Below are 13,722 nucleotides of genomic sequence, written 5' to 3'. Positions count from 1 at the left end.
AATGTGCTAGTGATAATCGAACAAAAAAAGAAAATTTTGTACCAGCATTGATAGAACGTAAAATTGAACGCGTCAAGAAAAATACAAGTAAAAATAAATTCATAGAAAATGAACCTGGTTTAATGCCAAGTCTGACTAATCATAAATCCACCTTTTATAAAAGTGCCAAAATAAATCAAAGTGAAGATGAGAATCTCAAACTTTGTGATTTATTCAGGAATATTGAGAAAAATTCTGTTACCAAATCTGCAGAGGTGGATAATGTCAGATGTACAAGTTTTCACTTGTACAAGCCACCTAATGAATCGTTAAGCACTGACTCAGAACACATCGGGTCCCAGCTGTCTAACATCAGTTCTATTTCACTTACTTCTATTGAATTTGATATCAAATCATCTAAAAATTCCACAACGAGTTTTGAACAGGAGAGTCAGCCTTTCACGGAAGTTAAAGACTCTAGTTTTGAGATCACACAGGCCATGTATTTGCGATCACACAGAAAGCGTTCCTTGATTCGAAAGAAAGATGAAAATACAATGAAATTTTCATCCAGGATCTGCAACTCGGTTATAAAAGAGCAAAAATCAGAACTAGAAAACAGGTCACCTGTTAAGTTGAACTATACCTACAGTCCTAAGTACGAATCTAAAAATTTTGTCGGTGAAAAAAAACACCTAGGCAATTTTTACTTGCCAAAGCAACCTGCAATACTTGAAGATATTGCTGCATTCAGCTTAACAAAGCAACATGTTCAGCGACCCTATGTTTCTGACCAAAATCAGAATTTTACTGACACAGAAGTGATCAAAGCTTGTAACACATCTGAAGAAAAGTGTCAAGCATCTACAACGATTAACATACCTCAAAATAGTTTCCCAAAAATCCAACATTTATCGATAGATCCATTTCCTGAAACAAGTGACTGTAACTCAGATATTTCAGACCACCGTACCAGCAGATTTTCTGCAACCAACAGTTTTTCAAGTGTTTCGAAAAATGTACAAGCATTTGTGAAAGAATGGTTAGATAATCAAGATAAAATAGATGATAGGACTGGCAACGACTATCTAGGTACCAATGAAATACCGCGAAAACGTAGACGTCATGATATAAACAGTGAAACATGGGTAGAAAAGACTTTAAGTCCAGAAAAAATGTTGTCCAATTATTCTTGCGAATATGACAAAGTTTATAAGGTGAAAGCTTTCCATCCCAATTAAAACTAATGTGGCAGTATGTTTGATATTGAATCAAAATCTTAATCTTTGTTTTTTCATATCCTCATTTGCTTTATAACAGGTTAACTTCTTCATGTAAAATTATTATTTACTTACTTTCATTTTGTTAAATATCATTAATTTGTATTTATTCTATATTTTCACTGTACGGTATACTTTCTAGTGAAACACGTTTTATGAATTAATTTGTTACCGACAATGTTCACTGCAAATAAAATTATAATACGTACATTTGATAAATGTTGCTTCTTTCTCGCAGTTCATACTTCCGAAAATATACGACATGCAGTTATTCATATATCTGTTATTTAATTTTTTAATTAAGAAGAATACGAATAATTCACTTCATGAGAAATTATAGTTTATAATTAATGTAATTTACCTGGTCAAACAAACGCAGATTTTCATCCTATGAGCATCCAACAGAAACATGACAATTGAGTTATCACAATTGCACTTGAAGATGTCAAACTCATCTTAGTCGTCCGTGTACACTTTGGGAACATGTTCATTACACGCGCGTCAAGTAGAGAATGAAACATATCAATTTCACTATTTTTATCTCACTTTTTTTTTGAGCCAAAGCCAGAAAATCCCATAACTGCAGCCATTTCATCAGAAGGTCCTGCGTCGTCCTCATTGGCCTCGTCTAACTTCCGCTTCCGATCTTTCCTCTTCTCTTTTCGATATTCCTTGATTTTTTCTTCCTGAGAACAAACATAATCGGTTATTGACCGATAACGACTTTTTCAAAACAATAATTACCTCTTCTTTCAATTCCTTTACTCTCTGTTCAAGGTCGTAATCTTTCTTTTTTTCTTCCAATTTCTTTTTGTTGTGAGCAAACCTCGCTTTAACTTGATCCAATGATGAGCGTTCAATTTTCATGGACATTCCCAAGTTACGTTGATCTGTAAGTGGGAGTTACATTATTAGTTACGCATGAAGGGAAATAAGATGGAATAATGGACATATGTTGATTAAAATGCAGGTCGACAAATTGAGAAGATCTTTTATCATAATAAATGAAAATTTGTAAACTTACGTTTCGTGCCATTAATGTGATCCAAAAAGTTGATGGAGTCTTTAACGACACAGTCGCAGACATTGCAATAATATCTATAAAAAGGAAAAAGCATGTTAAGAACTAAAAATATTTACTGTGATAAATCGCCAAAAGTTTTCAAATAGAATTGAAAAATTTACCCTCCAGTCTGCGATGATGGTGTATTTTTATTGATGACAACACTTTTTCCAAGTTTTGATTCAAGATCAACCTTGTAATCACGCTGTTTGAGCAGCTCTCTTTTAACCGCTGGCTGTTTAGGAATACCCAAGTCCTCTTCGGCAATCTCATCTTGAAGCCTTTGTAGCGCTATACGTTCGTATTCCTCCCTATTCCACTTCCGACGATGATCGTCAGGACGCTGAAATAAAAAAATTATGGAACATTCCATGAAGCGATATACTACATCAAAATACAGTAAAGTTCACAATTTTAACAAACTATCATACCCTTCGTAGGTTGTTTGTCGAATTTTGAGGTTACGATCGTTCATTATAAGAGAATACCATCAAAAATGTGTGTACGATTTATTTTCTGCGTTTTATTATTAAATATTTGTATTTTACTCACCGTAGAGGACATTGTGACGATAAGTGCTGAACGTTTATTACGCACGTAAATAATCCTGCAGCGAAGCCTCCTACCCAAACTTCTGTTCACTTCTGTTTGATGTTTCCTCACTTTCCACTAGTATAGCTAAAGCCAATTTAGTTGTAACGCCATCTACAGAACGAGAGATAAACTCATAACTGCGTTGATAAAAGAAAAACACCAAGTGATATACCCCCGTAGAGCACGAGGTATGTACCACGGAATTATTACCGACTGACACACAGGCAATTAATTTAAAAATGAAGTCAAAAATTTTTAAATTAACTAGGTCTATTTATTTTGTTAGATGAAAGTTGAAATAGCTTTGAAGAGATTCCAATTTTGTATTGTATATTTATTGTAGTAAATGGGCCGGTATTGAATCTGGAAAGGTTACGCCAACTCTAGTAACGATCATGCTTGCTACTTTACAGCCCAATTTCAAGCATGCCTTTGGACTACGTCCAACTAAAGCACCGAGCAGAAAACCAGCCACCAATGAGTCACCCGCACCTGTTGTATCCAGTACAGGGTTTTCAGGAATTTCGGGTAGAACCTGAAACGTTATCTAGATATTAAACTCAAACTGTATTCATTTACCTGTAATTTCACTATTCTAAGATTGAAATTTATTACATCGCTATTGCAAATTCTTTCATTTATCATTCAGGATTAAAATCCTCAATTTGTACCTGTGCAGATTCACCCTCTCCCCAAACGACGATGGCAGGAGATTTTCCACCTTGAGTCATCACAATGATACCCTCATCTGACAACCAGTTGCCATCATTCTTACTAGATGCACCAACTGTGACCCTTTTCAAATTATTTAGAAGGAATGGGATCTCCTGAACATTGTTGAACTGGAGATTTAATACGCGAGCCAAAGCTGTCATCTCTCTGGCATTACCAAATACAATTCCGGACAAACCAACCATATCACAAATGGAAACTTGATGCTCCTGAAAGAATATAGAAGTTTGAATGTCTTGAGTGTATACTATATTTTTTGTAATTTTATATCAGTACAAAACGCTTTACAACAAGTTCCAAGTTAATTTAGGCTTTGTCGAAAAGATTTCCAATGGAATACAATGTATTGTTAGTACGTTAGCAACAAAATTAATAGAATTTTTCACATTATTCAAGTATAGAAACGTAACCTGGAAGATATATTCGCCACTGATATTGAATGCTACAGTAATACCCTTATCTCGAGCCAATTTCACCAACTCCAAAGCAACGTCGAAACTATGCGTTATAAAGAATCCTTCGATATAAATTATTTTCAGTGAATTTAACGGCAAATCATGCTGCGCCAGATTATCCAAAGTATACACACTAGCAGCACCTAAATTTGCTACGAGGCTCCGCCATGGTCTCTTTACCATTGATACGCAAACACCAGTTGGTAGATCAGGGTGAATTGCATAGCTAGGAGGAAATTAAGAATCAGGCATTAGAACCTTAGTATAAATCAGACTGTTAGATGTATTCTGCAATTCATAAATTTAAGTCTGGTCGTATGCCATAGATAAAAAAAATACCGAGCATCAATTCCTATTGCTCGAACCATGTCTTGGAGTATTTTCCCCCGAGAATCATTTCCAAGTCCTCCACAGAACAATCCCAGTTGCGGTCCACTCTGTCCACCACACAACCATTGAATAACTCTGATTGTATTCTGGGCACAGCCTCCAGGACTGATATTTTGCTCTGATCTGTAATTTAATAATTAAATACTGAATATTCGAAGAGTTATTTCTATGTGGTTATTTCACGTAAATGATTTGAATGTTAGACATTACATCGAACAATTGAAAAATAGTTCATTTCGTACTCATTTCACTGTTTTGACCTTGAAAACTAAAAGAGCACGAGTATTCATTCTACTAGGGTGAAAGATATGTGAGTAATGAAAATGAAAGAAATTGAGTGCAGATGCTGTATGTGTCTGTTTCTTTTCCATTTATTTCGTATTGAGATAGTCATTAACTCTGAAGGAAGTTCATTGATAAGTTGTTGTATTTTGTCTGCGGGTAGTTCTTCCTCTCCGTCGACTTTTAGGCTATATTTATTCAACATATCATCGCTGTTCAATGTTACAAATATGTCCAACAACGGATTGCCGAAGCCTGCGATAGCCGGGGTTTTCAAAGATCGAATGGCCTCGGCCAGTAATCGTTCGTCACTCATTTGTAATAATTTACAGTAAATCAACGGGTACACTGCAAGCAGGACACGTAATGCGATTAGGATTGCTAGGGTGAGGTTAGGTCGAATGATACTTTAACAGATTCAGCAGTCAGTTTAGCCCAACCTAACCTCTAGCTGTACCCTAGCTTTACCTAAACTGACGTGACTGTGTGTGCAAATAGAAATGATATTCCTAGTTTCCTGCGATAACCGTACGATGATATTTGACGTTTGTACCGACCATTCGTCAGTTCCTGTATGTTGCTCAAGCGGCTGCTTTCAGGATAACAAATAGAGTATTAATCACCGATCGTGAAAGAAAATAATCGGAAGAAAACAGAAGAATGAATGAGAGTGATCGTTGTGAACGAGTAGGGGACAAACAAGAATCGAGGATGATATGAATGACGACGATTAAAATATTCTCAACAGAAGAAACAATCATGGCGGATTCGTAAAAATAGTAGCGAGACGCAGAGGCGATACGACAATCCATTATTTCCACTTAAAATTATAATCGAACGAAGGATTCGAGATTTCGAAAGTTTAAATGTACCGAAACCTGTATAGGTGTATAGAGTCCAAGATATTACGGGTAAAACGAATATGTAAGTATTACTTTATCGTCCCACCTTTTTTTATCACCCACGTATGCCTGTCTACATGTGCGTAGATATTTATGCATATTTCCTTAGTTTCGTAAGTAGGACAACCATAGTCGGGAAAAAAATCCATCAATTATTTAACCAACAAAGCATGCAAGCCTCACATCAGGTTTATATATCCCACTTCAGGCAGCACTTAGAGGTCTGAAAACCAGCTGTCATGCTTCTGAGTTGAAATGGGAATTTAATCGGCGTGATGAGTTGGTTGAGAAACAGTCCTCTGAGGACTAACTTCAGCAGGCAGCGATCAAGGGATTCTCCCCCAAAGGATGCTGATCCTACAGCTTGTTACGACAGTTTTCGCAAACACTGGCAACAGACTCATGACATAATTTTACAGACAAAGGTAAGCTAGGAATAAGATTAAAACAATCGTAGTATAGATGTGAGAAAATTTAACGACTCCCTCTCTTTGTTTTAGTTAGTTACATCATGTTTCGTTTTGCAGCCACCCACTGGAATCCCGAGTCATGATGATGTTCGCGGAGTTGTCAATCATGTCGATCAGATGGTCACACTTTTGCTGCTCGAACTTCGCAATGCCACTCCACCTAACGAACACAGACGCACAGCTACTCCTACACATTCACCATGCCTTGAACATCTGCTGAACGAAAACTTGCTTGACAAGCTTTACGAGTGGAGTTTGCACACAGGAAGGTAGACATACTTATGAGAGATTCATAGAACTATAAATTCGTTGCTTCTATGTTTTTGGTATTTTGTTTTTCTTCATTAGATTCAACAATGCAGTTTGGCTAGAGCAACTTAAGCTTTATGAGCTACTGGTATCGCACAGTGGAGCACTTTTGGCACACGAGCCTGTGGCAAGACCATTATTACGATTGTTGGAACAATGTGCAGATGATGTAATGCTGCCGGAAGTAGAAAAAAAATTAGTAGTATTATTGAACCAATTATGCATAGCGCTGATGCAAAATATGGCATTACTAGATCTTTTCTTTCATCCATCTTCCAATGGAAAAAGCAAGTGAGTACAAAACTTAAAAAAATTCTATTTCATTACGCTTGATTTCAAACTTCGCTAATCATTACAATGCAGTCATATAATGGACTGTTACAAACTCCCCAAATTCAATTTCATCGATGTGGTATTATTTCTTATCAGCTAATTGATGTTGCAGAACAGGAAAAATTGATTAAACTGATATGGACTCAAAATATGATGAATATAAAATAAGGCAGGAGTTTGCTCATTATTTCTCACATCAACCTTAATTTTCAGATTCATCATTTTTACACTACTGATCCCACACATTCATAAGGAAGGTGGTGTTGGTCAACAGGCAAGAGATGCAATGTTACTCTGTATGTCTCTTTCCAAGAAGAATGATGAAGTGGGATTCTACATTGCCGATCACTCTAATGTCTGTCCTGTGAGTTGTTTAAAAAACTGTGATAACTTTGCAATAACAATAGCATAAAACTTTTCACTACAATCATGCCCAACCATTATATTTGATAATTGTCCTTGATGTTAACAAGCAGTGACGATGATACATGTAGTTGACACCATTACTGGGCATACATTACAAATACAACTCATTGTCGTTTGTCAAGGTAACAGGTGGTCGCGTGCACTTATCTTTTTAATGCAGTTATCTGAAACCATGTCGCTAGGTGTAAGAGATACAGACGCGAAAATAATACGGGTATTATGCAAAATATGTGTTCAAGCCTAAACCTCATGACAATTACTATCCAAGACCATGAGAAAATTCAAAGCAACGTTGAACGGAAATATTTTCTTTACATGAATAAATCTGTATACTATAAAGAAATTTCTTTCCTGTAACATGATAAATGATCAATTTCTGTTAATATCATTATATTTTTAATTTTATAGGTACTAGCCACAGGGTTGAGTGGTTTATATTCATTGTTACCCAGAAAATTGGATATCGAGACTGAGGATTGGCACAGACTAACACCAGACGATGTTAATGATATGCCAGCATTGATGCAGCTGATGAATTCGTTAGAATTTTGCAATGCTGTCGCACAAGTAGCTCACCCCGTAGTACAGAAACAAATACTTGAATTCCTTTACCAAGGATTCCTTCTACCTGTAATGGGGCCAGCGTTACTGCAGGTACGCATATAATAGTGCATTTCCAAGTTGAAAAAATACATCAGTTCTGTAAATTCTACATGCACAACAGTAATCATTGTGCTCAAATGTTTGCACTTGTATCAATAAAATTTATGTGAATTGCAGTCATCAGATCTATAGAGGACTTCAAAGCTGAACTAACTGGTTTCAGATATTACAAGCTTTGTAAATATTATGATAATGCTTTCTAACATTATTAAAGTAACTGTAAATTCTTTGCATTGAAGAACCGCAGCCAATGTTTGTGGTAAAAGAAGACAATAACGAATATCGAAGCTTGTATGAAATTAAAATCGCATTGCATTGAAACCTGGCATTTTTTCACACGCTTGAAAGTCCTCGTAGCTGCCATAAACCACAAAGTAGTTTGAAAGCACCACTACTGTTGTATGTCGTTATTTATTTATATATACGATATATACATATATCCAACGGAAACGAAAATAAATATGCTGAGAATTTTGTGATATTGAATCTGTCACCAAACATAATAGTGATTGTGGTGGTGGAGGTGCGTGCGTTGTAAATAGTAAATAGTGGACGGTACTTTTAATAAATGCTTAGAATGGTGAATTAATTCATGTATTGGCTTGTGATTGTCGGTGGCTATCTGGTGACTCTTATTTGGGTGCTCATAGGAATCTCTCGGCTTGACCATAGAACAGCTAGATGCACCGCAACACTGGGTTAGTACCAACAACTCACTTCGAACACTAAATCACCTATGCTTTTTGCCCTTACGTACCAGTGACTAAACTTACAATTCGCAATCACATGTACCTAATACATCATGTTGATTTGTTCAAAGATATTACAGTTGTAACTATACTCAATTATTAACACTTGATGTATCACATGCTTTGCTTTTACACTATGAGTTCTTGCACGTTCTTTTATGTGATGTATTTACTATTCCGTGTGCAATGAAATTTTAAAAAATGTCACATCCATTTTTATTACTGTGCTGCTTGTAAGTAGAATATTTGCAGTAAGATGAATGAATTTCATTTGCGTAACTGAAGCTAAATGAGGCAGTGGAGCCCAACGATCAAGATTTTGTGAAATCTCGTTTCCGAGAATCTAATACTTTTACTGAATCATAGACTTGAAACTATACTGTATGTAAAACTACTTCCTATTGCATAGAAGTTTTTCATATTTGCGTGCCCATTCAGGCTGCTAAATTCAGTTTCATGTTTGATTCCATTCATTCACTTATTTATTCCTTCAGTTCTAGTTAATAACAAGACGTGTTTATAATACACTCATCTCATACACCCATAAAAAATGTACTTTCACATCATAATTCTAGAGCTTTAGAGGCACAAATTGTTTCCTTATTGTTTTGTCCGAATGCTGTTTGTGCTTTTACAATTTGTGTACCACATAAGAGTTATTGCGTGGTAAACATATCAATGATCAGAATTTTGTATCAAGTTTTGTATGTGAGTTCTTCGCAACCCTTCTTTTACCACATAAATTCTAAAGCTTTTTCTAAATGAAAATATTTTGAAAATCCTATTTCATATCAGTTTCCAAAATACGAAATGATGAGTGGATTGTGATATACTTTTATATTTTTACTGAGGTTCATTGTGTAGTTCCCGAAACATTCAACTAATATTGAAATTTACTGTAAAGATTCTTGAAGAAAAATTACTCTGCATGTAAATGTAATATATTATTTTTATAGACTGCTGTGGATGAACTGGTTGCAGCAACAGCTTACTTTGATTTATTTTTACGATCAGTCACTGAACCAGGTTTACTGCGGTCTTTGATCAGATTTTTACTGGAAGATAATTATGATGAATGTCGAATATTAGATAGTCTGATTCAAAGGATATCTTCAAGATCACGGGTAAGAGTTGCAATCAGTAACGTTTAAACAATGCCGCTGTTGCCACGAATTTGATCAACTTACATACACTGTAATCGCAAAAATGAAAAAAAAAATAACTATTTTACATATGACATTTCTATTTTACAGCTGTGCATAGTCACTTTGGCTCTATTCGAAACATTGGTTGAGCTGAATTGCGAAGACGTTATGCTAGAATTGTGCCTTGGAGCGCTAACTCCATGTTCTCACATAATGATATCACAACGAAGAAGATTACGAGATATAGATCCATTTGGTCGAGCAGCAGAAAAATTTCTGAGTCTCACACCAAATTGTTGTACCACAGGTAGCGCTACATCTTCATCTCCAAATTCCTTACCCAATGTAGCAGGAATCTCTCACCTAAATAATTCAACCTCCGGTCCAGAGAGTTTTAAATCTTTGCCAGTACCAATTAATTATGGAGCCAGATTGTCAGAGAGCTTATATGGAAACTATCACGCTTATTTATGTGATGCTAGACAGAAAATAGCCAATTGTCAGAGAGCATGCTCTAATTGGTCGTCGCAATATGATGGGGAAACTTTGAATGAGAGTAATACCAGTAGTGCAACAATTTTACCTGAGGAAAACACTCTAATCGAACGAACAGTTGAACGAATTGAAAGTAATCAAGAATTGCCAGCGGATTCGGTTGAGAATACGACAGTACAAAGCAACATATGCAAAGATTCTTCAGTTCAAATTATTTTGGATCATATTGAATCACTGCTCACTGGAGAAGATGTCACTGTATGCAAAGAAGATATTAGTGAACCGACTATTGAAGAAAAACTCGATAATGTTAATTTAACACTTTCGTTTGAAGAACAAGCTAAACTGGATGCTGATATTGCCGAGTTATTAAATGAGGATGTTGGAATGATTGAAGAACATACTGACGATACATTACAGTTGGACAAAAAAGGTTCAGATAGTGGAATTGATGAGTCAAATACCGCAATGAACTCACTTTTATCTCTAGGTGAAAGCAGTGGTTACGAAAGCTTTGCATTTAAAGGTTCCTCAGAATCAACACCAGACAATGAACCTAGTGAAGACAGGATAAGTGAACATGAAGAAATTGAAACCATATCGAGAATAGAACCTTCTGTACAGCTGCACGGCATAACAAATATAAACCATGTAACTAACGAGGGATCAATTTCAAGCAAACAAAGTAAGGATAGCTCAACATATCACCAGGATATTTTTAATGGGCAACCAAACGTTGGAATATTCTTGGACGTCGTTTTACGAAAACTAGAATGCATGACAAATAACAGTGTATACGTAAATTTACATTTAACTGGGCTTCTGAGCAGGCTCGCAATTTATCCACAGCCATTGTTACGTTCTTTCTTACTGAATCACTCCCTTGTATTCCAGCCTAGTATTCGATCATTATTACAGGTTTGTAGCTACTTTCATTTTGATGTAGCCATTGATATTCCTCAGAGAACTGTAAAGGTATTTCAAATTCTAGGTTCTTGCAACACTGAAACATAAAATTGACCAGTTTCTTTCTCGCTACCACGATATTCACCAATTGGTTGAGCAAGCACGAACATTTTTAATTGGACGAGAAGACAGATTGGTGAATGCTCGAAAGAATGCGTTGGAAGCCTCTGCTCAGGCTCCTACTCCTAGACGAAACTCCTTTGCGAGTGAACCATTCACACGAGGTCAGATTTTTCAAGCATTCCATTCGCATTTCGGAAATAATTAGTTCTGAATTTGCATGTTGTTCATTTTCTATAAAATATTTTGTATTGTCATATGTAAGTCTTCAAATGTATGTAAATTAGTTTGCACGATACTTCTACAAGCTTTACTCAAGCATCAGGTCATGATTGATGATAAAAATGGAACCACCCATATCACTATTAAAAAATAGGGTAAGAAATAAATATTTGATTTATTTATCTTCAAAAGGTGAACCAAAACGGAGGAGTTTGACCTTATCCTTGTCACAAATATTCAAACGTTCAAGTGGGAATTCTGGACCGAGTAGTTTATCTGGTTCTATCAGTCAGCCATCTAGCATTTCAGAGGACCAATTGGAAATTTCCGGTGACAACTCTGGGCCCAGGTATGTTATGAGATAATCATTATATTTGGTACATAAAAGATAAAAAATAAGTCATGCTGAATCTACGTCCGGTAAAAATGTTATTTTCTATATTCACTATCAGTCACAAATGAAAGTATGAAATTCATTATTCTTTTCTCTGCAGATACCATACAAAGATATCATGGGAGTCGCCGAAAGACATAAGTCCAGTACAGAATATTGTGCTGTGTGCAGTGATACTAGACGAGTGGCTAAAAGAGTTAGCAGCAATTACTCAGGAGCATGCAATAGCTTCTTTAACCAATGGTCCAGAGTTCAGGCTATGAAATGATTAACTTGAACTATAACTCAAGCTCCATATTCTGATAACGATGCAATAACGATACATGCTCATTACATATAATTTTTTTTCTCACGAACAGGGTTACGGTATACTTGTATGTATGTGACACACTGATTATTTAAAAGTAATTTAAGATCGAATTTTCACGTCGAACATAATCGCGTTACTCTATGGTGTGGGTGTAAAGCTTATTGCTCTGATTCCTAAGTATCGGAAATGCTCCAAATCGTATATTTAATTGTTTTCCCTGTAGAAAGTAAGCACCTAAAATAGGTGATAATAGTATAAATGAATTTCCTGTTACGATCTGTTCAGCCAAATGTGGATGCAACTGATACATTGCATGAGCCATAGCTACTGATAATTTTTTATAGACGAAATTGTGGAATCATTTAGTACAAAAATTCACTCGAAAAATGCAAGCAGTAAATTTTTTCATTTGAAACAATTTTCCGGAAAGTACAGTAAAACTGTTTTTTTTGTATATTTTATTCACGAACGGATCACAACAGAGAATTCATAAAACTAAAGAGCCAAATTCAAGCCACTATATCTAATATTTTTAGTCGAAAACCATATCACCTAAGCAGAATCACTTTTATAATATTACAGTTTTCAGTAGTGACAGCGTGATCGTTACTAAAAAATCTACTTTGATGTACCTATTAGCGATTCTTGCCATTTATCGCGATATTCTTCGACCATATCTGGGGAATGTAACGCAAATATAGAACAGTCTTTGTTGATTTTATTCGGAATAAATTTTCACGAAAATTTTTTGTTGTGCATTGCAACGAAAATCATTCAGAAACTAATTAACAATTATCCGTCTACATACACTTATAGAAGATAATGTGCACATACAACTTTGAAACCATGCTGCTGGTTCGTTTGATTTCGTTTATTTTGTTTCCACGCACGTGCAAGGGGTGTGAGATATATTGTTCCAACACTGTTTGTTGTTATTCAAATATTTGTACTTATAGTTTGCAGAGTGTACTAGGTTTTGTCTATAGCTGATAATAATAGTTTTTTAGCCATTAATTGTGTGATATGTGAATAGAGGCCGATGGTACGCATTATAAACCGCTATTAACACTAGACAGTATATAGAAAAAATATCCAGAAGTGCAACGGATCGAACTATATGGCAACCATCACGAATGTAATTAATTACGAAAGTTTGAAACATGAACACGTGTCTGTATAATTCATATTTTGAACTACTGATCATATTAGTTTTGTAAAAAAAAAAAGAGTTTATCGTGTGGGTATCAATTCAGAGATACCAGCAGTAGAGCTAAACAAGGTACATTGGTGAAATTTTGATTCTATCTGTGTACCAGTTGGTGATTGCGTAGCAATGTTCATTGAGTAGTTGAAAACCAAACAAGAAAGTTATATTTAGTAAAGCAAGAATAAACACACGTGGCCAAGATAATCTAATAGATCCTAAAAATGAGACTTAGTCGTTGAGTTTGAACATTACAATTAAAAGAGATTCAATGCTTTTTTTAGATACATGAAAATTGT

General features: G+C 35.5%; 3 protein-coding genes across 8 annotated transcripts; 1 reads left to right on the top strand and 2 right to left on the bottom strand.

The window, feature by feature from the left end:
• Positions 1–1,155: 1,155 nt before the first annotated feature.
• Positions 1,156–3,014, bottom strand: LOC124185120 (zinc finger matrin-type protein 2). Its single transcript, XM_046575551.1, has 5 exons — positions 2,875–3,014; positions 2,445–2,665; positions 2,284–2,357; positions 2,004–2,149; positions 1,156–1,945 (listed from the first exon to the last, which is right to left on the bottom strand). The coding sequence occupies exons 1-5, from the start codon at positions 2,884–2,886 to the stop codon at positions 1,802–1,804; spliced, it is 597 nt and encodes a 198-aa protein (XP_046431507.1). The 5' UTR covers positions 2,887–3,014; the 3' UTR covers positions 1,156–1,801.
• A 21-nt stretch (positions 3,015–3,035) lies between these two features.
• LOC124185117 (adenosine kinase-like) lies at positions 3,036–5,853 on the bottom strand. Of its 3 annotated transcripts, none has more exons than XM_046575549.1 (5): positions 5,724–5,853; positions 4,443–4,616; positions 4,059–4,329; positions 3,588–3,857; positions 3,036–3,463 (listed from the first exon to the last, which is right to left on the bottom strand). In XM_046575549.1, the coding sequence occupies exons 1-5, from the start codon at positions 5,774–5,776 to the stop codon at positions 3,251–3,253; spliced, it is 981 nt and encodes a 326-aa protein (XP_046431505.1). In that variant the 5' UTR covers positions 5,777–5,853; the 3' UTR covers positions 3,036–3,250. The 3 variants fall into 3 exon arrangements, with proteins under 3 accessions (XP_046431505.1, XP_046431503.1, XP_046431504.1); XM_046575547.1 differs by lacking the exon at positions 5,724–5,853 and adding an exon at positions 4,892–5,232; XM_046575548.1 differs by lacking the exon at positions 5,724–5,853 and adding an exon at positions 4,892–5,229 and having other exon boundaries at positions 3,036–3,451.
• Positions 5,247–13,480, top strand: LOC124185109 (FHIP family protein AAEL005291-like). 4 transcript variants are annotated; one of them, XM_046575529.1, is made up of 12 exons: positions 5,247–5,699; positions 5,886–6,102; positions 6,205–6,416; positions 6,496–6,747; positions 7,003–7,153; positions 7,624–7,869; positions 8,529–8,576; positions 9,584–9,751; positions 9,881–11,185; positions 11,259–11,457; positions 11,708–11,864; positions 12,010–13,480. In XM_046575529.1, exons 2-12 carry the CDS (start codon positions 5,953–5,955, stop codon positions 12,170–12,172), a joined length of 3,051 nt encoding a protein of 1,016 aa, XP_046431485.1. In that variant the 5' UTR covers positions 5,247–5,699; positions 5,886–5,952; the 3' UTR covers positions 12,173–13,480. The 4 variants fall into 4 exon arrangements, with proteins under 4 accessions (XP_046431485.1, XP_046431484.1, XP_046431487.1 ...); XM_046575528.1 differs by having other exon boundaries at positions 6,178–6,416; XM_046575531.1 differs by lacking the exon at positions 8,529–8,576 and having other exon boundaries at positions 6,178–6,416.
• Positions 13,481–13,722: the final 242 nt, after the last annotated feature.

Source organism: Neodiprion fabricii, chromosome 6 (assembly GCF_021155785.1).
Source record: "Neodiprion fabricii isolate iyNeoFabr1 chromosome 6, iyNeoFabr1.1, whole genome shotgun sequence".
Lineage (NCBI taxonomy): Eukaryota > Metazoa > Arthropoda > Insecta > Hymenoptera > Diprionidae > Neodiprion > Neodiprion fabricii.
This window is presented reverse-complemented; position numbering and strand designations above follow the sequence as displayed.

What these genes read in the sequence shown, in the direction of transcription:
- LOC124185120 (XM_046575551.1), bottom strand. An exon ending in TCACATTAATGGCACGAAAC is followed by an intron (nt 2,150 to 2,283) that starts GTAAGTTTACAA and finishes TCCCACTTACAG; the next exon opens with ATCAACGTAACTTGGGAATG. An exon ending in TAAAGGAATTGAAAGAAGAG is followed by an intron (nt 1,946 to 2,003) that starts GTAATTATTGTT and finishes GTTTGTTCTCAG; the next exon opens with GAAGAAAAAATCAAGGAATA.
- LOC124185117 (XM_046575547.1), bottom strand. Translation starts at nt 5,091, where the DNA reads ATGAGTGACGAACGATTACTGGCCGAGGCCATTCGATCTTTGAAAACC. An exon ending in GCAATAGGAATTGATGCTCG is followed by an intron (nt 4,330 to 4,442) that starts GTATTTTTTTTA and finishes ATTTCCTCCTAG; the next exon opens with CTATGCAATTCACCCTGATC. An exon ending in GTGGCGAATATATCTTCCAG is followed by an intron (nt 3,858 to 4,058) that starts GTTACGTTTCTA and finishes ATATTCTTTCAG; the next exon opens with GAGCATCAAGTTTCCATTTG.
- LOC124185109 (XM_046575528.1), top strand. Translation starts at nt 5,953, where the DNA reads ATGAGTTGGTTGAGAAACAGTCCTCTGAGGACTAACTTCAGCAGGCAG. An exon ending in GAGTGAACCATTCACACGAG is followed by an intron (nt 11,458 to 11,707) that starts GTCAGATTTTTC and finishes TATCTTCAAAAG; the next exon opens with GTGAACCAAAACGGAGGAGT. An exon ending in GGTGACAACTCTGGGCCCAG is followed by an intron (nt 11,865 to 12,009) that starts GTATGTTATGAG and finishes TTTTCTCTGCAG; the next exon opens with ATACCATACAAAGATATCAT.